Source organism: Planococcus citri, chromosome 4 (genome assembly GCF_950023065.1).
Source record: "Planococcus citri chromosome 4, ihPlaCitr1.1, whole genome shotgun sequence".
NCBI classification, from domain to species: domain Eukaryota; kingdom Metazoa; phylum Arthropoda; class Insecta; order Hemiptera; family Pseudococcidae; genus Planococcus; species Planococcus citri.
Window position 1 is genome coordinate 23959074 of NC_088680.1, and position 26244 is coordinate 23985317.

The following is a 26244-nucleotide window of genomic DNA, read 5'->3' on the forward strand; positions in this document are numbered from 1 at the left end:
TGAAAAAACGAAAAAATGTCAGCAATTATAGCAATAAATGAGTAGGTATATCCTTCAATCGTGTAAGGTGACATAAAATGTTTAAGAAAATACATGAAAAAAGTAAAAAATATCACATAAAAACTTTTATTATATAAGTATCACAAAGTAGGTACCAAAAAAATAAAATACTAAATTAAAAAAGAATTCGGAATCGACATATTGTTTATCTGCAAGAGAGAATCCCAACAGGTTAGCGCAGAAGACGATTCAGAATTGGTGAACGCTAATTTCAGTTATTTCGTAAAAAGTGATCACTGTGACGGATATGTCATGTACTTAAATACACTGCTCATAATTTTAAATGACTATAAAAACATACAAATCATTACAATTTGGTAAACACTCAGATAATTATTTGAAATGAATGTATTTAAGTACATATGTTCTACAGACCTGAGGTGGAAGCTCTAACATTTTATTTACTAAATCAACAGGCATTTCCACGAACTCATCACCTTCAACTTTCTCCATAATCAAGTTTTTCAGTTTAACATCCATGTATCGATGCGCTATCATCAAAAGATCTAAACAACACAAATTTTCTTTAGATACAGGCACAATCCGCAACAGAGAAAAAATAAACGCCTATATTAATTCATAAATTTACCCATCACATTCTCCGGAGTCACGTTTATATCCATTCCATACAAATATTGCAAATATATTTTGAACGCTTCGTAAGTAAAATCATTCACACGAAGCACACTAAAAGATGAAAAAATTATATTACTCAATGATAGCCTATTAAAACTTTGAAAAAGTTCTATTTTAATTTTTTAGCGCTTATACTTTTTATTATTTTCACTCCATGATTCGTTAAACATCGTTTTAAAATACTCCGAACGCTGCCTTAAAACCTCCTTATGAACAAACATTTCTTTTTCTTCCACTACAATAGTGAAGTCGCTACTTTTCTGAAACATTCCGAAAAATATTAATCCAAGAACTTCCATACAATTATGCAGTAGATAAGAACACGAACCGATCGCTCATCGAAATTGACTATTAGTTTAATGATCTCCAAATGATCGTTTTGAGAATTCTTCGTTGATTTCATTATGCTACTTAATTTCAGGGCACCATACGTCATTCCTGGGTATGTACAATTCAAGAATACTTCATTGAAGGAAGAATATGATGTGATGAGAGGTAATGCCACATTATGTCCTAAATTTAAAAATATCGATAATGTAAGTGATTTAATGCATAAGATTCAATGACAATATTGGAAATAATGTGAATAGGTAAGTACTACAGTTACCTCTACATGCACCCCAAACATAGATTCGATTACTTTCAGTTTTCGCAGCACATGTATCCAATACGGAGGCAATTTCAATAATCCTACGAATAACAAACACATTACCTATGTGGAAACATGAACTGTGAGGCCATAAAAATGCACGTATGAGTAAAAGAAAGAATAATACTTTTCATAAATATTTAGAACTCGTACAAATTCGGTTGTATATTCTTCATTTATTTTGTCAATTCCCAGCTGACCTTTTTTATTTGACCCTGAACTATACAGAGTGCCATCGTGCTTGAGGGCCAACAAATGACTTGAGCCACACACAATGTTTTTAACGTTATCGAAAAAAACGGTTCCCTGAGAAATGGATTTGAGCTGAAACATTACACATTAAATACTTATAATACAGTAGAATATATTACATTATGTCCGGTATCCTGAAAAAAAACAAACATTTTTAGTTACTCACCTTACTATCTTCAACACAAAAGTAGGCGAACTTATCAAACAACAGAATGCCTAACGTGACAATAGCTATGTCTGTTACTCTATTGTTCAGATAAGAACCTTTAACTGGAGATGGTTCTCCAATTTTACCCCAGTGGAATATCTATCCAAAATGAAGCGTTTAAATTAAAGCAGCATAAACATCGACGATCTTTTTCAAATTGCTTGCAATGCATATTGATTATGAGGAGAAAAATCTTACCTCTCCTTTATCACTCAAGACATAAACAGAATTATCTTTGCAAACAACTTTGATGATTGTTTTACTTGATAATGAAGAAATTAAGGCCGGTGTATAAGTTGAAAGACTTGACTGCGCTAAATTGTGAGCTCCCCAGCTGAATAATCGCCCATCTTCATTTAGAGCAATGACAAACTCTTCCCCAAAGATGAAATCTATAGAAAATTAAAATCAAGCATAATAATGATGCGATTAATTTATCAGAGCTTCAAATCAAAAATAGTTAATTACTCATTAATTCTAACAAGACGACATACAGCCAAAATGATCACTAATGAGACTGATCAGAAACTTAGGATGAAAATTTGCCATTTTGCCTACAGCATGAAATAAATATTTAAAGGACGAACATGACCGAGCAACATACTAGTTGAAGGATCAGGTTAATTATACTTTTGAATGCGGATCATTCAACTTGACTTCTCAACATGAACAGTAACAAAAGTAGTCTAAATTTCAATTTTTGCTGCCGATAGGTTGGCTTTAATTTTAAAGATGGGCAAATTGTATTACTGAACTTTGTAAATTCATTTTAAAAATTACTCGAGTACAGCAACATCGATTTTCAAAGCCAGAGGAATTTCAATTTAAAAACTGTTTTACAATTTTTCGAATTAATTTTCGATCATATGCAACACTTTTTTGATTTTGTTTGTACAATGGCCCCTTTCAATGGTTAATAATTTTCGTTCTCTAGAACTTATTTTAAAATACACTATACAGCGATCACTGATCACATCTGCCAGTTTCTTCATATGTTTATTCATCATACCTTTTACTTTTTTTCCATCTAGAGATGATATAGCTTTCGGTTCATGAACATCATCACATTTTTGAGATGAGTGAGCCATCAATCCTTCACCCATTCCATATACTTCATCGTTTATGATTATGATTAAAACTCTTTTATCTGGAAAAGTATAATGTGGTTACATATAAATATTCAAATACACATTATGTACATGAGAATTACATATAACAATTCAAACGATTTCGTTAATTGTTTATTTTATTTACCTGAGACCCATACTCTGTCAATTGCGTTGACAAACTCTTTACTTAACGAGGTGAAGTAAGGGATGTGAATCAAATCCATTTCTTCAAAGCCGGCAGTTCCAATTACTTATCAATATTTATTACAAACACACATTCGCTTCTACTGCACAGATAAGAGACACTGAAACGAAAGAAGAATTCAGATAAAATTGAATCGTTCGATGAAAAATCAAGATCAACTTAAGCACGACTTAAGCGCATTATTCGAACCTGGATTTGAACTATTTTTCTACTCTAGCAATAAAGCACCAATTGAATATGACTAATTATGTAAAATGAAGATTTTGAAAGAAAACTGAGAAATTCTGTAGGAAGAATAGCACGTGATTACTTGAATATTGATAACATGTTAACCTGCGAATGTTTTTGTTTATCTTTGGATGGAAAGAGAGGTGGGGAGTTGAGCCAGGAACCAGTTGCACGTCCATTGCAGCGCTACCGTAGTACCTACTACCTACCTATGCACTCTACAAAATATTTTAAATTTGAGGAGGTTGGTTAAAAAGTTAGACAAACGCCACTTCCACAAAAATCGAGTTAGATATTGATTCTTATAGGATTTTTAACGCTCTTTTCATTGCCGAGGTCTGTTATTTTCAATATAGTACGTAAAAGGGTAAAAAACGCGCTCAAAGTTTTGCCTTAGTTTCAAACACAGACATGTGCAAATTGTCTTAGTTTCAAAAACAGACATATCCAGGATATGTCTGTTTTTGAAACTAAGATGATAGGATATGTCTCATTTTGAAACTAAGATAATGTTCACATGTCTGTGTTTGAAACTAAGGCGCAACTTTGATCGCGTTTTTTGACCTTTTATGTGCTATTTTGGAACGAAGGGACCTCAGAAATGGAAAGAGGGTTAAAAATCCTATACGTATCAAAAACCTAACTGATCTAGACAGCTTCAATTTCAAATTATCTTCATCTTGGTTTCAAAATCAGACAAGTGCATTTTCAGGTTCTTTTTATTAGTGGTGGGGGGTGATGGTGGAAGGATATTTTTTGTATTTTTGTTACTCAGTATCATCACTACAATTTGTCAAATGTCCCCTGCCTTTACAATGCTGTATATTTTTGTAACAAAAAACATAGATTTTCTCAAAATCAACCCTGTGGCGTTTGTCTAACTTTGTAACCAAGCTCCTCATTTAATTTTAAAAAAATTGAAAACGACGAAAACGTGTACCGTGTACCTATCGTATACCTTATCGACTATTGTTATCGTATAAAAAATTAAGAAAAACAAATTGTGAAAAGGTGTGAGAGTGAAGAGGAGAAGAATGTTTGAATAGAAATTTTGTAAAGAATAAACTGAACCTAAAAAAAAAATGATTTTTTCAAAAGTCGAGTCAGGTACCTATATTATATTATTTAATCAGCACTGTAAATTAGTCACCACAACCAGTGGGAAATTGAAATTCTAGAATAAAAAGTAAAAACTTGAAAAAAAGAATAACACTTCGCCTTTTAGTAATATTTCATTTCCTAATCAACAAGTTTATCATCACTGTTTTGCTGCAAAAAATTAATGTAGAGGTGCAAAATAAGAAGAGTACATAAACAAAACAAACAATTTCAAAATAAACTAAAAAAGAAGCAATCATCATTAAATGAGAACTATAGGTAACATAATCTCATTAGGTGAACACGATACGACGATATTCACAATCGGATGAATACATTTTCATAAATGGATCATTTCTGTAAGGACTTAGACTGAAATCCTCTCATCGCAATGCTCCTTACCTATAAAATTCACAAATCATCGTTCATTATAGTATGTAGGGAGGTAACCTATCTGACCTAAATCTACGCATACTTAATAATCCAACATTCATTTTAAGCGAACATAAAATCTGAGATTTTACAAACCTCTGGGGGCATTTCTAAAAAATTCTTCACCGCAGGAATGGCCATTTTCGCCTTTTCATCATCTGCTATTTTCTCCATGATTAGATTTTCGAATTTTTCATCTGAGTATTGATGAGCTATTATCATGAGTTCTAAAAAAAGGAAAATATAGGTAATGTTTCTTTAAGTAGGTATACACTAGGAATCATTTGGGGAAAAATGTCAGTACTTATTAACACCTACCCATTACATTCTCACGGGTCACATTTATATCAATTCCATACAAATATTGTAAAAACAATTTGAATGCTTCGTAAGTGGAATCCTCGACATGCAGCACACTTGAAAATAAAAAATTGTCGCATTATATAATAATTGAAACATCAAAAGCTTTGAAAAAATACCCACCAAAAAATTATTATCTAGGTACCAACTTTTCATCGTTTTCATTCCCAGGCTCTGCCAACTTGTCTTTAAAATATTTTGAACGCTGTCTTAGAATTGCTCTATGAACAAAAATTTCTTTTCGTTCTACCACAATTATGAAATCGCTGTTTTTCTGAAACATTTCAAGATTATAATTCAAAATGTGTAATTGATTATTAATGTAGGTAGCAGATGAATGAAAGCAGACACAGTGCACCAACCGATTGGTCATCGAAAATAGTTTTAATATATTCCATACAATCGCAATGGGTATTCTTCATCGAAGTAACTGAACTCAACTTTAATGCTCCGTGTGTCATTTTGAAGTTGGAATAAGTTAAGACTACTTCATTGAAAGAAGAATATGATGTGGGATAAAGTGATGTACTAGTTCGTCCTAAGAAGTAATTATAGTAGATTATTCAACTGAGGAGGTAATGTGATTTTCAATAAATTTTGAGTTACTTCTCTCGCTTCGCTTGGGAAATACCTAACTCAAAATTGTTGAAAATTGTTTATCTCACTAGTTCAAAAATATGTATCACGTACCTACCTATAAATATTTTAAGATTTTGCAATTGTATGTATGTACTTACCTCGGAACGTCCCCCAAATATAGATCTGATTATTTTCTGTTTTCGCACCACACATATTAAATCTTCTATCATCATTATACTCGTGTTGGCGATTATCAGGTATTATTTTTGATGCGGAGTAAATTTCAGTAACCCTGTGTAAGTAACAAATAAATGCATAAACCATAAATGTAAACATGTGATTCATGTGTGGGTATGTAGGTATGTAGTTCCCATACTTAGGAATATTTTGAATTGCAATAAAATTGTCTTCCATCAGTAGTCCTTGCGTACCATACCACGTGGTAGAATATAAACTGCCATCATTCTTGAGGGCCAATATTTGGTACTCACCGCACACAATACTTTTAATATCATTAAGCCAGCAGGACCCCTCTATAGTAGCTGATTTAATCTGAAATATTTTGCATAGGTAGTTTTAAGTTAGTTTTGAATACGAATGTAATCGTATTAGTATCCACGACCCTATGCTTACTTTACCATCTTCTACGCAAAAATAATGGTATGGAAGGGACGACGAAGCACTCATAGTTAAAATCGCGATGTCTGTTGCCTTATTTTGTATAGCAGTGCATTTTACAGGGATAAAACCCCAAGATGCACCCCAACAAAATACCTAAATAAGCACATCGAAAATATGATAGGTAATTCAAATTGAAGTAAAATGCATTAGGTGAATATCTCAAGTAATTAATGTACATATCTTATAGACTGATTTGGTTTGGAAGAAGACATGAAATCTAACCTGTCCATCATCACATAACGCCATAGCTGTATTTTTTCCACAAACGACTTTGGTAACTGTTTTATCTGAAAGAGTGGATATCAGGATGGGATGAGGTGCGTAAGGTCTGTCCCCCAGACCTAACTGCCCTGACTGGTTTCCTCCCCAGCTGAACAGTTCTCCGTTTTTAGTCAGAGCAATGATGAAATCTCCGCCAAAGATGAAATCTATAGAAATTTTAATCATCCATTAAGTATACCTATACCTACCGATTTAATCACGTGTTTTTTTTGTTTACAAGTCTGATTTTTTCCAACGTCCCGGAGAAAATTTTGGGGCTCCAAAACATGATGCGTGATCAGAAAAAAGATTACGAGATTCTTGAAAAATCCAGAAAATCAAGATCCAATTTTGAACCCAAATTCTACACAATTTCTCAAAAAACATTTTTGTCGACATATTATTCCATTCTGATAGATAGCAAGGTCACTTTTGATTATTGAATAACGTTATACATAAATTTTGAAATTGGAGAGGAAAAATTTTCACTTTGGAGGACTATTGAACATTACAAGGAGAATACTTACATCAATTTAAATTTTTAAATGCCGTCTTAATTTTTGAATACCATAATAGGCATCCTAAGCGCCACAAGAAAAGTTTCTCATGTGCAATAGCCTATTTTCATCTCATACCTATCACATTTTTTCCTTGTAGCTGGAAGAACTGTTTTGGTTCAGCATTGAGCGGCACTGAACTTGAACTTCTCAACAGTATACGGAGAGTATCATTAGAAGTCGCAATGTTCGCAGGGGTAGTAGAAGTCGCATTCAGTCCGTAAACTTGATCCGATTTTGTAATGATTAAAACTCGATTACCTGGACAAATAGATCGTACGCATAAAATTGGTAACTAGAGCTTGTTACTGGACTGGAAGAATAATATGTACATATAGTTAACGCGAAGATATTGGAATGGTTTCGTTTGATTTATTACCTGATACCCATACTCTTTCGATTTCTTTAACAAAGGTGTCGTTCAATGAATGGAAGTAAGGAAGAAGAAGTAGATCAATCGTCATTTCTTCAAAACGTGTAGGTAGCGAAGTTATGAAAATGTTGAATCAGTTTTCTTGATTAAAATACAAATTAGGTGCACTGTGATAAAAATAGCCCACTCTATAAAAAATTAAATGTACCTTATCATTATTCATTACTGACGAGTGAGATTGTTCTATAAATGGGTATATATAGGTAAGTATTTGAACATTGTATACTGTATAAGTGTAGGTATACTCACTTGAATGAATTTGAAATGATTGAATAATAATTTATAGTAATGGGGAAATCGCTAGGTAGTTGCAAAGTAGGTACACTAAAATGTTTCATGAAATAAGCAAACTACACGTAATATGCACGTAATATACAAAATATACTCGTATATTGAAACGAAAAAGTGAAAGGCCTTCGGTATAGAGTTAGAAACAGAAAGACTGGTTTAGCAGATGTGCCAACGAGGGTGGTTGTAAGGGGATGAATATGTATTGTGAAGTTTAGTGGGGGAAATATGTAGGTACCTACGAGTTTAGAAGATGAAGGTGAATTGGGAACGTTGGAAAAAGATTAGGTTCAGGGCTCTGATTATTGAAAGAGTATTAGGTAAACTGGTTAGTCTAACGTAAAATTCTCACTTGTGTGAGAACAGGGTGTAAAATTTCAGCTATAAGTACATACTTAGTCTACTTGCCTTGATGAATCTGTGGATATGTTTGACCAGAGTGCTCCAGCATTTTGGAAATTCTAAAATGATTTGAAATTTTTGGTGAAATTTGAAAAAATGCTTAAGATTTTAGAATGGCTTAAAACTAGTAGATACCTAGGTGTTGACGTGTGAGGAAGTTAATTCGAAGGAATTGTTTACATTGGATCAATTTTCTATAAAAATTTATCCGTTGTCTTCATGTCATGTAAGTTTAAAAATTGCCCTTAAATAATAGAGCAGGCAAATAGCGAATTTAAAAAGGAAAAAATTGGCACATAAATTAATTTATGTGCCAATTTAAAACGCACCTCCTAACCCTGGAGCGATTTTTTTAGGGGGCTAAAACCGGTTCCGATTTACGTTTTTTGCGATTTACTCCGAAAATATTAGGTTTACGAGAAAAACTACTATGACTAAAAATGTTCCCCTTCAAATTCTCGACAATTTGATACTACGTTCGATACCCATCCCTCAAGAGGGGTGTCTAAAAAAAAGGGTGGAAAGAGTAGGTGTTTGAAAAAAAGTCAGTCCAATAAATTGATCAAAGTTACCACTTAATATCATTCGTTTTCGCTCAAATTTTTTTTACAAAGTCTACCCACCCAATTATTAATTACACCACCATTGATTGGTCTTCAACCCTCCCAAGGGGTTGGTGGGGGATGCTTGGTTTTTCAAGTAACACACAACTGAATCATATATTTGAAAAACGAATCTGGACATGCGATATATCGAATAGTAGTATGTTTTCGAGGTCGCTGAATACGAATATGAACTTATGTTTTGGGTCCCACCTCACACTGTCCCTTTTAGCTCCAAAAAAGGGGCCAAAATTTGAAAAAACATGCAAAGTCGAGTGATAAGTAAGTACATCGAATGGTATGTTTTCGGGATTCTATTTTGAATTATTTTATCAATTCATGAGTTTTTTCAGTAAAAAAAGAAACGTTATATATAATTAATTTCATTTAACCTAGGCAAAATTTAAAAATAGAAATTAGTTGGATGATTTTACATTTTATTTCGATGAAATTCGACAACACAGTGAAAGTCCTAGTTCCATTTCATTTTCTATTGAAAAATAATCAAAAACTGGTAGGTGAGTGAGCGTTTTAAAGAAAAATCTTGAAATGTAAAATGTTTTCTGTGCAAAATGAGCGTTCAAACTTTTTGAATAGCGGTCCCGATAATATACCTTGGTAATACATACCTCTATACTTATACCTCTTCCATCCTCCCGCCGAAATTTGAAGAAAAAGATCACACCATGTTTTGTCGTTAACTTTTTTGGGGCTGAGAACCATTGTGCTTTGGACTCTAAAAATATGTGTTCAGCGATCTTGAAAACATACTATTCGATATACCTACTCGTATTTACACAATGTTCAGCAACTTTTCAAAATTGTATCCTATTTAAAAGGGCGTGAAGCGGGTTTGAGGAACTATAAGCAGAAATCAAGTTCATATTTGTATTCAGCGACCTCGAAAACATACCATCCGATATATCACTAGACTTTTCACGATTTTTCAACATTTTAACCCCCTTTTTGGGGCACAGAGGGGCTTTGAGGAGTTGGACCCAGAAAATAAGTTGGTATTCGTATTCAGCGACCTCGAAAACATACTACTATTCGATATATCGCATGTCCAGATTCATTTTTCAAATATATGATTCAGTTGTGTGTTACTTGAAAAACCAAGCATCCCCCCACCAACCCCTTGGAAGGGTTGAAGATCAATCAATGGTGATGTAATTAATAATTGAATGGGTAGACTTTGTAAAAAAATTTGAGCGAAAACGAATGATATTAAGTGGTAACTTTGATCAATTTATTGGACTGACTTTTTTTGAAACACCTACTCTTTCCACCCCTTTTTTTAGACACCCCTCCTGAGGGATGGGTATCGAACGTAGTATCAAATTGTCGAGAATTTGAAGGGCAACATTTTTAGTCATTGTAGTTTTTCTCGTAAACCTAATATTTTCAGAGTAAATCGCAAAAAACGTAAATCAGAACCGGTTTTAGCCCCCTAAAAAACAGCTCCAGGGTTAGGAGGTGCGGTTTTTTTGGTAGTTGAGGGGGTTCATCTGAAGACGAACCGGAGAAAAAATTTATGTGCCAATTTTTTCCTTTTGGCCCTAGCTTTTTTACGTTATCTTCCCGCTCTAAATTAAGAAGGGGGCAAAATCAGATTTTTTAAAACGAAAAATCAAAATTTAGAGGTAATTTGCTGAAAACTTTTCGTATGTAGAATGTTTGAGTTTCACGATGCGTTAATTAATAAAATGTTCTCTTATATAAGCGGCTTTTTTGAATTTGATTTTTTTTTTAAATTCACCAAAAATCCAAAAAATGAACGAGGGATATGCAATTTTAGTTACAGAGATTTTAACACATATGTGTACAATGTAGGTATAGGTACCTACTACTACCTACATGCTCTAACGTGGTTTCGTTCAAATTGAAGAGTGTGGGTTCAAAAGGCTTTTGTACAGTTTTACTCGAATATACTTCCTTACGAGTAGATCTTTTTGGCATTTTTTGTTCATATTTGATAAAAAATCATTTTAAAAAATTTGGAAATTATTCTTGTCCTGCTTTTTGTTACATGTGTTAGTACCTATCCTGCTTTTGTCTTTTTTTTTATTCACTCAACATGTCAAAAAATTCTGTTTTTTAATAATTTTTAAATCAAACTTTGAAAAATTAATTTCTGACTCCTCATCATTTCAATGAAAAATTAAAATTTCGAAAAAAAATTGTAAATATCTATCACTATAAAAAGTATACATATATGTAGTACCTATACCTAATTGAAAAAAATAACACTTCGCTTTTTAGTAGGTAAATATTTCATTTCCATAATTTTTCAGTTCCTAATTAACATACAAGTTTACCTATAACATCACTGTTTTGATGCAAAATATTCTAAAAAATTACATTATGTAGGTAAGGTACTGGTAGATAGTAGGTAGAAAATGAGAAGATAATACGAAAACAAAACAAAAGGTTTCAAAATGAACTAAAAAACTAAAAGAATCATCATTACATCAGAACTAACATAATCTCATTAGGTAAACATGATACGACGATTCACAATCGACGAATACAAATTTTGTAAATGGATCACTGCTGTAAGGACTTGAACTGTACTCCTCTCATCGCAATGCTCATCACCTGTAAAATACACATTCATCCTTTATTAGTAGGTAACCTATCTTATCTAAACCTACACATAATAATCCAAAGTCGTTCATTTAAAGCGAACATAATTCTTAAGATTTAGGTACAAACCTCTGGGGGCAATTCTAAAATATTTTTCACCGCAGGAATGGCCATTTTCGCCTTTTCATCATCTGCTATTTTCTCCATGATTAGATTTTCAAATTTTTCATCTGAGTATTGATGAGCTATTATAATGAGTTCTAGCACAAAAAAAAAAAATAAACAAACAATGATGTTTCTTTAGGTAGGTACATACTTACATAATATGCTACAATCACTTGGGAAAAAATTTCAGTATTTACACCTACCCATTACATTCTCACGGGTCACATTTATGTCAATTCCATACAAATACTGTAGAAACAATTTGAATGCTTTGTAAGTGAAGTCCTTGACATGCAGCACACTTGAAAATGAAAAATGTCGCATTAGATAGTCGAATAGTCGAAACATCAAAAGCTTTGTAAAAATTACTTATTATCTAGGTAGGTAGGTAGGTAGGTAGGTACTAACTTTTCATCGTTTTCATTCCCAGGCTCTGCCAACTTGTCTTCAAAATATTTTGAACGCTGCCTTAGAATTGCTCTATGAACGAAAATTTCTATTTGTTCTACTACAATAATGAAGTCGCTGTTTTTCTGAAACAATCCAAGATTATAATTCAAAATGTATAATTGATTATGTAGGTAGCAGATGAATGAAAGCAGGCACAATGTACCAACCGATTCGTCATCGAAAATAGTTGAAATATATTTCAAACAATCGCAATGTGTATTCTTCATCTTATTAACTGAACCCAACATAAATGCTCTGTGTGTCAATCTGAAGTTGGAATACATTAAGACTACTTCATTGAAAGAAGAATATGATGTGGAATAAAGTGGTGTATTAATCCGTCCTAAGAAGTAGGTAGGTATCTAATTAGTACATTATTCAACTAGGGAGGTAGTGCGATTTTCAACAAATTTTGTGTTACATTCTTCTCTCGCTTTGCAGCCCAGGAAGTAACTCAAAATTGTTGAAAATTGTTTACCTACATTATTTTAAGATTTTGCGATAATTTAAAGATGATACCTACTTACCTCGGAATGTCCCCCAAATATAGATTTCATTATTTTCTGTTTTCGCGCCACACATATTGAATCTACTATCATCAGTGTACTCGTCGTAGTAATTTTCAGCTATCATTTTTGATGCGGCGTAAATTTCAGTAACTCTGTATCAGTAACAAATAAATGCATAAACTATAAATGTAGAACTATTGCAGTTTTCCAGCAATTTGGAAAAGAATGAGATGTCCAGATTTGATTGAAAATTTCCAGTAGTAAGAGGGTCACATTTTCTGGTGCATTTTTGATAAATTGTAAGAGAATTAAATCAGCACCTGGGGCCGAGTTTCTAGCTGAATAGAGAACTGTGTTAAATTCTTCAATGCTAATGGGGGAATTATAAGGTGCATGTATAGCATTGTCAATATGAAGGGTAGGTTCATTGTTAAGTTTAAAATTGAGGAAGTTCTGATCTAGACTAGAGCTTCATCACTAGAGGTTTTAGCAAACATCTGGGCAAAAGCATTTGCAATAGTAGTGAGATCATAGATTGAGCAGTTGTCTAATTTGATACGTTTTGGAGAGGGGTTAAAATTTTTGGAGCCAAGTTTTTTTAATAGCTGACCATAGTTTACTAATTGGAGTTTTATAATTGATATTTGAGATAAAATTCCTCCAGGTGGATTTTTTTGCTTGTTTTATAACATATTGAGCCTTAGCTCTTAGTCTGCAGTAGTTAATGAGGTTGGTTTCAGAAGGATAATTTTTCAATAGTTTCAAGGCTTTCCTACGATTTCGAATGGCTAGGGCACATTCTTCACATCTTCAGTCCACCAGGGGATACTTTTGCATTTGTGTGGACGAATTTTTGGAATTGAAAGTTCTGCAAAGTGAAGGATATGTTTGCAAAAATTCTCAATAATAATATTTATGTCTTCACTGAGGTCTATATTGGGGAAATTTATGCATAGCTCTTTGAAAGCTGACCAGTTTGCTCTCTTAAAGTCCCATTTAGAAGATGGGTTTTCATTGTGGTTACTTGGGAGTGAAGAGTCACTATATTGAATGAGTTGTGGTACATGATCACTGCCTGACAAATCATCATTATAAAATACTTGAAGAGAGTCACACAGAGATGAGGAGCCTAGAATCATGTCGATTGTAGACCGTAGACCAAGAATTATGAGATGGACTGAAATGAGTAGGCTGGTCAATATTAAAAAGGGCTATGTTATCTTTATCCAGGATTTGTTCCAATATTTTACCTTTACTATTTGAGTAGATGCTTCCCCAAAGGGGGCTGTGATTCATGATTGTGTGGGAAGGGAAATTTTTTCAAATGTTCATCTACACATTTGTAAATATCTCGACAATGCAAAAATTTTCATTGTTTAGGTTTCTGATGGTACTTTTGCAATAAGTGCCAAATATGTAATTTTTTTTCTCGAAAATGAAGAAAAATGCCAGTCTAATTTTTTGATAAGTTATTCTACATGAAAAGGACTAAAACTGAGAATTTTTTCAGAATTTTTATTCGCGGACATCGTGGTTATTCAAATTATACGTTTTTAAATCGATTTTCTTAGGTTTTTGAAAGTAGCAACACTGATTTTGAAATCATTCGTCGATTACCCTCTCAAAGTACTACAATTTGAAAAAAAGATCAAAATTCTATACCACGTACAACCGGAGCAATTTGCAACAAAAAATTTTCCATTTTCGGCCATTTTGGAGAACTTGTGAAGTCCCACAGCTCCGCCAATTCGTCATCGTTTGATGACCTCTAAACATGATCTGATTTTGCAAAAAATCGAAGACCTCTCGTGAGAAAATCCGCCGATTTGGCATAAAATGTCCCATAGGTACCTAACGGTAGGTAGTATTAAGTAGGTAGGTACAATTACATACTTAGGGATATTTCGAATTGCAATAAAATGATCTTCCATCAGTGGTCCTTGTGTAGCATACCACGTGGTAGAATATAAGCTGCCATCGTTCTTGAGGGCCAATATTTGATGCTCACTGCAGACAATACTTTTAATATCATTAAGCCAGCAGGACCCCTCCATAGTAGTTGATTTAATCTGAAATATTTTACATCGTTTTGAGTAGGTAAGTTATGAATTGAAATTCCGTACAAAACCATATTGATTGTTTACTCATATACCTACATATTAGTTAAGTACTATGTATCTACGAGCCTACTCACTTTACCATCTTCTACGCAAAAATAATAGTATGAAAGGGACGACGAAGCACTCATCGATAAAATAGCGATGTCTGTTGCCTTATTTTGTATTGCAGTGCATTTTACAGGGATGAACCCCCAAGATTCACCCCAACAGAATACCTAAGAAAGTACATTGAAAATGTGATCATTCAAATTGATGTATGTAAAATGCATTGAATACTCATCTCTGGTAAATATGAATACCAATGTACGTATCTTATAGGCTGATTTGGATTGGAAAAAGGAAATGAAATCTTACCTGTCCATCATCACATAACGCCATAGCAGTATTTTTTCCACAAACGACTTTGGTAACTGTTTTATCTGAAAGAGTGGATATCTGGATGGGATGAGGTGCGTAAGGTCTGTCCCCCAGACCCAACTGCCCTGACTGGTTTCCTCCCCAGCTGAACAGTTCTCCGTTTTTAGTCAGAGCAATGATGAAATCTCCGCCAAAGATGAAATCTAGAAATTTTAATCATCCATTAAGTATACCTAAGTATATACCTACCGATTTAATCACGTGTTTTTTTTGTTTACAAGTCTGATTTTTTCCAATTTATTCTCTGAATTACTCTGGGGTGGTGAAAGAACATAAGTATACCTATCTAACACCTATCCATGCACTTGGTTTTGTAATGATCAAATGCAAAAATACGAGTATGGAAAAAGAGTTGAAGGGAGTTCGACCAAACTTTTTGCAAAAAGGATTACCGATTCAACAGTTTTTCAAATCATTTTTGAATAAAAATCATCCAAAGAGTTCCAAATCAAATCTAACGTACGAGGAAGGATCAGACTTAACGAAACCCAGGTCCACACGCTGTACGTGGAAGATAAACTTGCAGCTGATATTTAGTTTTTCTGAAAATTTAAGGGGCAGGAGTAGGTATATGGATTTTTGAAAATCCAATTTTTGACCATGGATTCTGGCATAATTTTTTGAGACAGACAAAATTGTCCATCTATAAAACTGAAGGTGCTACGGGCATAGCATTTCTATTCATCTCATATACCTATCACATTTTTTCCATGTAGCTGGAAGAGCTGTTTCGGTTCAGAATGTGGCACTGAACTTGCACTTGTATACATCATATGGAGAGGATCCTCAGAGGTCCTCATGATCGCAGGGGTTGAAGTCGCATTGATTCCATAAACTTGATCTGATTTTGTAACGAGTAAAACTCGATTACCTGGACAAATAAATCGTACGCATAAAATTAGTAACTAACTAGGTACTTACCTACCTATTAGACTATAATCCATACACGAAAAAGTGCTCTAGAAGTCGATTTTGTATTTTTTTTTCGGGGACCAAAAAAATGCGCTGCCAAAATGAAGGTACTACATGCCCCATTCAGAAAAGTGCAATTTTGAAGTTTTTTCCACGCACAACGAGGGGGTGGACCCTCAAAAATGTGATTTTGGGGACATGGTCGGGACCGAAAAAACTCGACGGGGTTGTGTTGGGGGACTTCTCCCGATGCCAACTATGTAATTTTTTCCCGTGAAACCCTGCACAACTGCATTCTATGGCACTTTGAATGCGATTTTTATGCATTTTTGGCCATTTTTGATGGTAAAATGGCTCTTATGTCCAGGATACGGCTGGGGACCGAACGATTCTTGGACGTTTGTTAGATAGGGCTATTTGAAGCCCAACTGCGCAAAAACGGCGAAAAAATACGATCATAACGCGATTTTATGAGCACTAATAGGCTTGTTACCACTCCCTGATCCCCAGAATTAAATGATGCAGTGTGTATTCGATAATATCGATGCGACCCATCAAAATGATATAAAATTTCGCGCTGAACTCAAAAATCGCAATGATTTTTAATTCTGACCCCCCCCGCGGTGAAGTTTTGCCCCCTAAACTGAATATAACGATGATATTAAACAAACTTTGCACATTACAGGTCGATACTGAGGATTTATGTGTACGCAATCAGAATGATTTTCATATTCGTTGCTTGGGAATATTTTTGCTTCAACATTTTTCATTCAATCTCCATCCTCTCCCCTCCCCTTTAACTGAAGAGGTCCAAATGAAAAATGACTGTCATTTTCGAGCTCAGCGCAAAATTTTATACCATTTTGATAGGTCATGTTCAAGTTTTCAAATCCATGTTCAAACATATTCTAGTCCCCCAACACAACCCCGTCGAGTTCCTCGTTGTGCGCGGAAAAAATTTCAAAATTGCACTTTTCTGAATGGGGCAGGTAGTACCTTCATTTTGGCAGCGCATTTTTTTGGTCCCCGAAAAAAATATACAAAATCGACTTCTAGAGCACTTTTTCGTGTATGGATTATAGTCTATATAGTTTGTTACTGGATATTACAGTTACAAGTATGTAGTAAGTACATACATAGTTATGACGCGAAGATACGAGCACCTATTGGAACGGTTTCGTTTGACTTACCTGATGCCCATACCCTTTCGATTCCTTTGACAAAGGTATCGTTCCATGAAGCGAAGTAAGGAAAAAGAATTGGATCAATCTTAATCATTTTCTTCAAAACCTGTAGTGAAGTTATAAAAATGTTGCATCAATTTTCTTGAAATTTTGATTAAAATACAAATTACATAGGTGCATTGTGATAAAAATAATGGCCCACTCTATAAAAAAATTAAACGAATCATGTCCACTTATACCTATGTATAATGTTCTTCATGTATCTTAGGTATAATGGAACTAATACTGACGAGTGAGATTATTCTATAACTATTTGTAAGCATTTGAATATTGTATGTTAGGTAGTACTCACTTGATGACTTTGAAATGATCGAATACAATAATTAAAGTAATTGGGAAATCACTACTCACTGGGTATGTTGCAAAGTAGGTAGGTAGGTACACTAAAATGTTTAATGAAATAAGCAAACTACACGTGCATAAAATGTACAAAATATACTCGTATATTGAAACGAAGAAGTGAAAGACCGTTGGTATAGTAAGAAATAGAAAGACTGGTTTAAAGGATATGCCTGCGAGGGTGGTCGGAAAGGGATGAATATGTATTGTGAAAAAGTTAAGTGGGGGAAATATTACGAGTAGAAGATGAAACAGAATTGGGAACCTTGGAAAGGTTTAGGGCTTTGATTATTAAAAGGGTAGGTCTGGTATAATTCGCAAACGTGTCTACAGTCTACATGGTGTGTGATGGTGTGTGATATTCTCATCTTACGATTAGACTTGGTCTAACGTAAAATTCTCACTTATGTGAGGTGTTTAGAATTTGAATTTCCATTCGAAAACCCCGCATCGCAACCAATTTCCTCACCTCCCCTTCGATTCCATACGACCCACCCCCTTCCCAAAGTTTTCAATTCGATTTCAAGAACAATTGAAAATAACCTTGACAAAAATTGTTTATTTTCGTTCAATAATGCGAGTGATGTGAAAAAATCTTGTGTAATTTTGGCCCCTTCACCCCACTTCTTCCTAAAATCAAAAATTAAAAAGATATCCTTTCGTTGTCCTGTTTTTTATTTTGTTCTGCCCGTTTGATATCTTGAATCAGAGGAAGGAAATGACCAAATGGCAAATAAACTTCCTTTGTATAGATTCCTAGAATTTAATAACTTCGGGTTGAAAACAAAAGAATAACGATGCCAAAAATTATTTTTTTAATGGAACGCAGACTTTTTGACAAGCACGCGCAACGCGCATAATAGTTAATAAGGGACTAAAGGAGGTACCTATCCAGATTGGTTTAAAAAAATTTTGGTCTGAACAATACCCATCAACCAAAATTTTGGATCTTCCAGTCCATTTATTGAATTCTGGTAAATTTTCAGAAATCAAATTTGGATTGAGATGGAAAAAAGTTCAGTATCTAATTGAACTAAAGGCTGAAATAGGTAGGTACTTTGAGCAAAAAAAAAGTTTTTATTTTTTATTACATTCAAAAATGGTAGTTTCATAATTCTACAAACAGCTGATATTTCTTCAGAATACATATGACTTTCTTGTAAATTATTTCTATGATTTCCTGAAAAAAAAAAAAAAAATGCTTGGTATTATTTGGATGATTATTTTGTTCAGATCTTGGGGTAGTAGGTACTCAATTTTGGAAAATTATAGCCAGTTGTCTAAAATTAAGGTGTTGAATTGAAGGCTACGTGTGTGAGCAAATTTGAAGGCTTCATTTTTTGAAATTTGAGGCTGCGTAACTTTCATTCGAATTTTACTTGAGTTAGGCATGGGAGAAGAGAAGATATGAGGAGAAAAAAATGACGTATTTTGCCCAACAGAAAAAGTTCTTGTGTCACGTCCATGGCTTGACATCCTGTTTAATACTTCTACTTGTTGAATTGGAGTTATAGGTAGGCACCTACCTGTTTCTTTTCCTGTACTGATACACGTGAGTGGTGAACTCTGCGCAAAATACTAGTTCATCTCGCTCGTTTATAAATTTAGCGACTGTGTTCCACTGATAATTGATAAATTCAGGGTACCATCTTGAAGCAGCGCTGAAATCGTAAGTTGCATTCCGACCTTGGTATACCATCTACACAAACGAGAACAGATACAATTACATATTTGGGAAATCAACAAATTGCTCCATGCCAAGTTCCACCAATGCTTAATTTTTGTATATTTCGTATGGAAACAAGATACCTATCTTCAATCTTACTTTCTTAATTGGACACCGAAATTGGGGATAGAGAGAATCAGTGAACCCCGACCATACTTGATTTCGCCAATTCAGCAATGTGCAAAAATTATCAAAATACCAATTTTGGAAATCTTCGCAATTAAATCCTTGATCATTGCATCGATCCAGATGAACAAAAACCTGTTAGAATAGATAGATAGGTAGGTAAGGCTTCATAAATTCAATAAATAGGTACCTACCAACTTATTTGAACTTTAATAAATTGAATAATTCATATAGCCTAGGTACTTACTTTTTTAATCCTTTTAACTTCTTCGGTCACGTTCAAAATTGCATTTATATAAGATCGAGGATAAACGTAAGAAATTGTTACATTTTGCAAATTCCATTTCAATCCTGTGATATTACAATTGGTTGCTCTTGTGATACGAACTTCTGATTGTAACTGCTGCAATCAGATACCAAAAAAGGCTAAACACTTAGGGAAAAGATACCTAATAAACTTAGATTTTTACGACTTTTCAAACCTACTTTTTAGTATTTATTGTTGGTACTCACCCCTTGATCGCAAATCGTGTTTCGCCATAAGATGGATATTATAACGATTATCGCATGTATGGAATACATGGCAATTTTTCACCAAGTCATACAGACGATAACAATTTCCAGTCTAGGTACCTACCTCTACAAATAGGTATTTTTTTTCAATGCAAAATGATTAGGTACTTCTGCTAATGTATTTCTAATGAGGTATCACTATTGCCTCCATTGTAATGAAGGATATATATGTCAGTAAGCATAATGTATACATAAAGATTATCAAAAATTGATTATTAATACGCGAAAAATTGATTTATACTTATGAAGTAAAAATAAGCCAACCCGGAAGTATAGGTAGGTAAGTATCACTATCGGCTCGGAGAATAACAAATACATACTACACTTTGTCTTCAAATGAGAGGAAAAAAAATCAGCATTTTTTTTGGTACCTATATTATTTATGTATGTATAGGTACAACTTTTTTTATTATTTTCAAAAAAATATATTTTCTATATTACGAGCACGAGCAATGATTCCATATTCCATATCCCCCAGCTCACGAATTGTTTCATTATTGCAACCAATTTGTATATAGGTATTAGTTATCATTTTTCAAATTTATTTTATGATTTCCTGAAAAAAAAAAAAATTAAAATTCATGTTCACGTGGTTAGTACATAGATCTAGGTACCTTTTTTTGGGGAAGGGGAAGGAAGTTCCCCAGTCTCAGTCTGCTGGTGAGTGGGACCAATTTATTGAGTAATATCCTACCTGTTCCTTTTTCTGTATTGATACACGTGAGATTCAATGGAAAGACAAAACACCAGCTCATTGCGCTCATTTAATACCTCAGTTTCGTGTCTCCAATGATACTTGGCGTATTCAGGGTACCAATTCATGACTGCGTTGAAATCATATGATATATTTCGCCCTTCATACACAGTCTGACGTGCACACATTGAAAAAATATCATCATTGGTGAAAGATGAAATTAGCTACCTATACCTTATTTCAATACCTATTTGAATTTTTCTTTCGTTCGTTCACTAGGTATAATATATCGCAAACCTCTTACCTTTTTAATAGGACATCGAAATGGCGGACGCATAGAATCAACGACTCCATTCCACATTTGATTTTTCCAATTCAATATTGAGCAAAAATTATCAAATCGCCAGGTCTGGAAATCCTTGCAATTGAATCCTTGATCGTCGCATCGATGCACGCGCACGATTACCTACCAAACATAGTACATAGGTAGGGCAAAATCGTTCGGCTTAACGTCATAGATTTACAGGTACAAACATTTTAATCTTCAATTTCAATGGATGGAAGGGACGATGGTAAAAAAGTATATGGGCCACAGGTACGTACTTTTTTCATTATTTTAGTTTCTTCGGTCACATTTACGATAGCATTTATGACAGATCGTGGGTAGATGTAAGTGATGGTAACGTTTTGTAATTTCCATTTCAATCTGGTCGTATTACAAGCGGATACTTTTGTGATGCGAATCTCCGATTGGAGCTGAAATAATTATGCATTTATACCTAATTGGTACTGGTACGTATAGGTCTTACTTTACGTATAGTCGTACTGATGAACTTTATTTCCTTAAAAAAGGAACTGTTCATAGAAATTTATATGTACTATGTGCTACACATAGGTAGGTATACTTACTTCTTGTTGGCAAACACTCATGTACCAAGAAAGAATTAGCACTAAAAAAATATGAAGAATTAGTGAATTATACATGCTTTTGATTTACAGCAAACAATCGAATATGGAATATTACTACGAAGAGGCTATACTCGTATCTAATTATTTCAAATAAAAATTGTAATGTGTATGGTAGGTCATCAGCGATGCGTGATGATTTTTAATGATAGGTTAGGTTACATCGAGTGTGAAATCTAATGGTCTTAATGGAACGAACACTTAATAAGTCATCTGATTTGTATTTCATTTCGAGTAACTAAACAGATAAAATATGTAGATGATAAAAGTACGCATTAAAAAAAAAAAAAAAGTCCATAGGTATATTGCAAAACTTTGAAAACATTGATTCCTGGCCACCTTTAAACTAAGTAAGTATATTCTGTAGTACTCGTAAGTAAAATGAAACCACGTTTTGGTTGTTTTAAGGGCCAATTTTGATACTTACCAAAAGTGCTACGAAAGAAAATTATAATAGGTGTGCCAGAGGGCCAGTTAGCAAAAAATGTAATTGACCAGCTGTTGTTCTGAGAATCCTTAAACTAACTACTAAGCTTTTCCCTCACAAAACGCATCGAATGTTTTTTTATGTGAGGAGTTTATTTTTTGATTTTCAAAATTTTAGAATCTTAAAGATTTTTTTTAGAATCTTAACTTCAAAAAAGAAAAAAGAACAAGCCCAAATTGAGGGCGAAAGATTTTGAAAATTTGTATTTGAGAGGCATAAAAACAATTATGTACTTTCTATGCAAGAAGTCTTTTAAAACACTTTAAAAATTGAATGATATTTGTTTAGAAAATTTCAATTTTGAAAAAGAAAACAAACTAAGCCCGAACGAAGCGAGGGCAAAAGCTTTTAAAAATTCGTGTTCTGAGAAGTGAAAAACCGGGGTTTCTTTCATCACAGGCAGGGATGTTTCCCAAAATGAAAAAAAATATTGGTTACACGTTTACAAGTTGGGGTTATGGACTCAAAAATATTGGTTATTTTTAAGCAGTTATAGTTCACATAAAAATATTGATTATGGTTATGGTTAATATGTAACAATTTTATACTTAGTTGTGACAAAAAAAATATTGGTTATGGTTAAAAAATTAAGGTTATAGGTTTTCCTCAATTCCTCCTTTAAGGAAATGCAAAAATCACTAGAAAGTAATTATATTAAATATCAGGGACATTTGCCAAAATTGCATTAAAAAAAAAACAAAAAACATTGAATCATCATCATTATTGTGAATTTTTTATTACTTTTCCTAGCAATTCGCTATAGACACTGGACCTATGTATATAGAGGAAGACATCGAACTAGCCGCCATATTGGCTAAATTACATGTGTCATTCCAAATTCATCCGCTGGGTGCTCTTGGCTGCGCTGATGTCGAATTCTTGAACGAAGTTTCAGCATGATGGGTGATTTTTACATTTTATGACCTGGAGTCAGTTCTAATTGATCAAAAAAAGTCAAACTTGAGGAATGAGGTTCTTTTGAGAGCTAGAGTTGACCCCTGCAGTGGGGAGGGTCAAAGTAGAAAATTACAGAAAGGCCATTTTTTTTGGAGAAATATAATATAGCCCCAAATGAACAAAAAGGGTCCAGAATCATACCATTGGTCAGTACCTCTATTTTGAACAACATATCCAAATTTCAGCTTTCTAGGTCATCTCCATCCCATTTAAGGTGGGAAAACCCACATTTTACCCCTATTTTTGACCTTCTCACCCCTAAAATTGATCTAGGGGGTCCAAACTTTCAGAATAGAATGGGATGGTTCTCTGCAAGTATTTATTGCAGGTTTCAACCTTCCAACCTTATTTGACCTCCTTCAGGGTCAAAAAAGTGGATTTTTGGTCTATTTTACGTGTTTTTCAACGTTTAGGAAAGCCTACAGCCCCTCCAAATTGACCTAGAGGGTCCAAATTTTTACAGTACAATGGGAGAGCAATATTTACACCCTTACTTTAATATTCAACTTGAGCTGAAAAAACATTTTTATTATGTACCTAAATAGAAAATGGACTACCTACCTAGTTCAAAATTCAAATCTTTCAAAACTTGGATTAAGTATTTTCTTCATTCAATAGTTATTTTTAAAACTGACCTACCAAATTTAATATTAATAGTTCAAATTTATCTCTCCAAATAGACCCAAATTCAATGACCATCCCAGATAACCCTTCTGAAATCCAAAAATTTATAACCCTACTAAAAAACACCAACCTAATAAACCAAATCTAAACCCTTCTATCCACGGGTGTAATAATCCTGCAATTATAAACACCCCCCCCCTCCAAAAAAAAGTACCAACGAAAATAATAGCTTGCACTAGGTTACATTTCAAAACTTGTACTTAGGTAATGAATATCTCCATTCAAATGATAAGTTTTCATTAAATCTTAATTCAACCAACTGCAGCATCTACAGTGCCAAAATCTATAGTCTAGAATGCGCTCCACCAGCAACAGCAATCGTTTCTCCTGTAATGTATTTCGCATCATCTGAGCATAAAAAAGCAGCAACGCCTTCTAAATCATTTGTCTCGCCCATTCTGTATGAGAACAAACAAAATTGTAGGTAGGTAAATATGATGATCTTACTATGTAATTATTCGTTACCTAGGTACCTATCTAAATCAATTTATAAAATTTACCTTCCCATTGGGATTGCAGACAAAATAGAGTCGTGAAGAGTTTTATTTTCAAACATCTTCTCATGAAAACAAAAAGAATAATAACGTTGGTATGAGTTGAGTACTAAATGCATACTTTGGTTGATGGATCAACAACTTCTGGAAAAAATCCGATTAGGAAAAACTTACATGTTTAGCGAATAAAGTCCGAATCAGTCCAGGAGCTATACAGTTGACTCGGATATTGAGAGGAGCAAGCTCGTTGGCAAAAACTTTGGTCAATGCTATTATGGCAGTTTTACTCACACTGTATGGTCCAATCCCCTGTGTAGGTAAGAGGTACAAGTCGGTTTTGAAAATATTTTAATTGTTAATGAACGAGTTGTGCATAAAATACATATGAGTCAACTGAATCCAATCGAAGAAGAAATAATAAATAGGTACCTACCTGTACAGGTTTCAGCCCAACTACTGATGAAACATTGACAATTGACCCACCGTTTCTTTTCTTTAAATGGGGTAGCACTTCTTTAATTAGGAGAAATGTACTTTTGACGTTTACATCGAATATTTTATCCCATTTATCTTCCGGACACTGTATTCAATAAATGTTATGAATTTCTTTTAGACACTCCAAAATTGTAAAGTACAGTAGTTACTTGAAAATTATAAGTATGAAAGTTACATCAGCGGTGAATCCTACATGAGGGTTTACAGCTGCATTGCAAATTAATATATCTATGCCTCCAAATTTATTTAACGTCTGCGGGGGAAAAAATAATTTATTGATCAGTGTGTAAATTGTATTCGCCCATGATTAACCTGATGGAAGGTCTACAAACCTCTTCGTATAATCTCTTACGATCTTCTGGTTTAGCAACGTGGCATACGATGCCAATTATATTTTGATATCCTAAATTTTTCAGTTTTGCTACTGCTTCCTTTACATTGACTTCTTGTCTACTACTAACCACTACTTTGGCTCCTTCAGCGGCAAGTCTTTTAGCAATAGCGAATCCGATCCTGTGGAGCAAAAGTTGATTCGATAAAATACCATTTTTAAAAATTGTTTTTTTAGATTTTCACCCCAAAATGTATAGGGTTTTGGGAGTGCTTTGAAGACGCCCCTTCTGAAAAAAATGTTTGGATCAATTTTCTGACCATGGTTCACAGTTGAAAAAAAATGTATTCAGATTGTATGTACAATAACCTTATTCCCCACTTTCGAACTCGGATTTATGAAAACTTGTAGGTACATACTCGTAATTAAAAAAATCATCATAACAACAACGAATGAAAACTGATATGTTACTTACCCTTGGGTCGATCCTGTCACAATTGCAACTTTTCCGATCAATCTGTCCATTACTGATGTGGAATTCGCTATTGAATTTATTACAAGTTTAAAATTTGAATAGCTACTGTAAAAAAGTACCTGAATACAACTTAGACTATGGGTTCCCCGTGATTAAAATTTTAAACTGAATTTTCGACACGATTTTATGTCAGCTTAGATGGGAAAATTTTATCAATTTTTTGAAGCTTAACTAATTATCTTATCAGGTAGGTAGGGTTATGTAGAAAAGCTGTGCTCTACACAGTGTTCTGTGAATCGCGTATAAGACAGCTCGCAATTGAGAACAAATCATCACGTAGGTAGTATTTACGAGTAGGTGTCTTCCAAAAATCGCAGTCTGGTTCAGAAATTCCTTTGTAAGTTGAATTGTGGAATTAGTAGATTAATAGCAATAACATTCGTGTTCCTACAAA

The 26244-nt window shown here is 33.8% G+C and overlaps 5 protein-coding genes and 1 long non-coding RNA gene across 10 annotated transcripts; all 6 read right to left on the bottom strand.

The window, feature by feature from the left end:
* Positions 1–110: 110 nt before the first annotated feature.
* On the bottom strand, positions 111–3416 carry LOC135843554 (RCC1 and BTB domain-containing protein 1-like). 2 transcript variants are annotated; one of them, XM_065361488.1, is made up of 12 exons: positions 3309–3416; positions 3060–3219; positions 2815–2952; positions 2004–2197; positions 1764–1904; positions 1473–1669; positions 1304–1386; positions 1025–1209; positions 832–956; positions 650–747; positions 436–566; positions 111–347 (listed from the first exon to the last, which is right to left on the bottom strand). In XM_065361488.1, the coding sequence occupies exons 2-12, from the start codon at positions 3136–3138 to the stop codon at positions 294–296; spliced, it is 1425 nt and encodes a 474-aa protein (XP_065217560.1). In that variant the 5' UTR covers positions 3139–3219; positions 3309–3416; the 3' UTR covers positions 111–293. The 2 variants fall into 2 exon arrangements, with proteins under 2 accessions (XP_065217560.1, XP_065217559.1); XM_065361487.1 differs by lacking the exon at positions 3309–3416 and having other exon boundaries at positions 3060–3278.
* A 1048-nt stretch (positions 3417–4464) lies between these two features.
* LOC135843552 (RCC1 and BTB domain-containing protein 2-like) lies at positions 4465–8215 on the bottom strand. Of its 3 annotated transcripts, none has more exons than XM_065361484.1 (12): positions 7998–8213; positions 7695–7855; positions 7394–7576; positions 6720–6925; positions 6450–6590; positions 6193–6368; positions 5975–6108; positions 5600–5775; positions 5387–5511; positions 5196–5293; positions 4974–5104; positions 4465–4847 (listed from the first exon to the last, which is right to left on the bottom strand). In XM_065361484.1, exons 2-12 carry the CDS (start codon positions 7777–7779, stop codon positions 4797–4799), a joined length of 1506 nt encoding a protein of 501 aa, XP_065217556.1. In that variant the 5' UTR covers positions 7780–7855; positions 7998–8213; the 3' UTR covers positions 4465–4796. The 3 variants fall into 3 exon arrangements, 2 of the variants coding, with proteins under 2 accessions (XP_065217556.1, XP_065217555.1); XM_065361483.1 differs by having other exon boundaries at positions 7695–7876; XR_010558344.1 differs by lacking the exon at positions 4465–4847 and having other exon boundaries at positions 5090–5104; positions 5361–5511; positions 7695–7876; positions 7998–8215.
* A 3089-nt stretch (positions 8216–11304) lies between these two features.
* LOC135843553 (RCC1 and BTB domain-containing protein 1-like) lies at positions 11305–17912 on the bottom strand. 2 transcript variants are annotated; one of them, XM_065361486.1, is made up of 12 exons: positions 17795–17912; positions 17390–17489; positions 15982–16158; positions 15225–15430; positions 14945–15085; positions 14644–14819; positions 12769–12902; positions 12409–12584; positions 12200–12324; positions 11995–12092; positions 11756–11886; positions 11305–11638 (listed from the first exon to the last, which is right to left on the bottom strand). In XM_065361486.1, the coding sequence occupies exons 2-12, from the start codon at positions 17475–17477 to the stop codon at positions 11588–11590; spliced, it is 1503 nt and encodes a 500-aa protein (XP_065217558.1). In that variant the 5' UTR covers positions 17478–17489; positions 17795–17912; the 3' UTR covers positions 11305–11587. The 2 variants fall into 2 exon arrangements, with proteins under 2 accessions (XP_065217558.1, XP_065217557.1); XM_065361485.1 differs by having other exon boundaries at positions 17736–17912.
* Positions 17913–19314: 1402 nt separating this feature from the next.
* LOC135845760 (uncharacterized) lies at positions 19315–20031 on the bottom strand. Its single transcript, XR_010558820.1, has 3 exons — positions 19882–20031; positions 19608–19769; positions 19315–19481 (listed from the first exon to the last, which is right to left on the bottom strand). It is a non-coding gene; the product is annotated as an uncharacterized LOC135845760 (long non-coding RNA).
* A 517-nt stretch (positions 20032–20548) lies between these two features.
* LOC135845251 (uncharacterized) lies at positions 20549–21661 on the bottom strand. Its single transcript, XM_065363715.1, has 4 exons — positions 21505–21661; positions 21206–21367; positions 20902–21074; positions 20549–20763 (listed from the first exon to the last, which is right to left on the bottom strand). Exons 1-4 carry the CDS (start codon positions 21511–21513, stop codon positions 20754–20756), a joined length of 354 nt encoding a protein of 117 aa, XP_065219787.1. The 5' UTR covers positions 21514–21661; the 3' UTR covers positions 20549–20753.
* Positions 21662–24175: 2514 nt separating this feature from the next.
* On the bottom strand, positions 24176–25958 carry LOC135844474 (dehydrogenase/reductase SDR family member 4-like). The gene is made up of 7 exons (XM_065362692.1): positions 25791–25958; positions 25317–25497; positions 25160–25237; positions 24923–25069; positions 24664–24798; positions 24496–24551; positions 24176–24393 (listed from the first exon to the last, which is right to left on the bottom strand). The coding sequence occupies exons 1-7, from the start codon at positions 25838–25840 to the stop codon at positions 24279–24281; spliced, it is 762 nt and encodes a 253-aa protein (XP_065218764.1). The 5' UTR covers positions 25841–25958; the 3' UTR covers positions 24176–24278.
* Between the last annotated feature and the right edge of the window lie 286 nt (positions 25959–26244).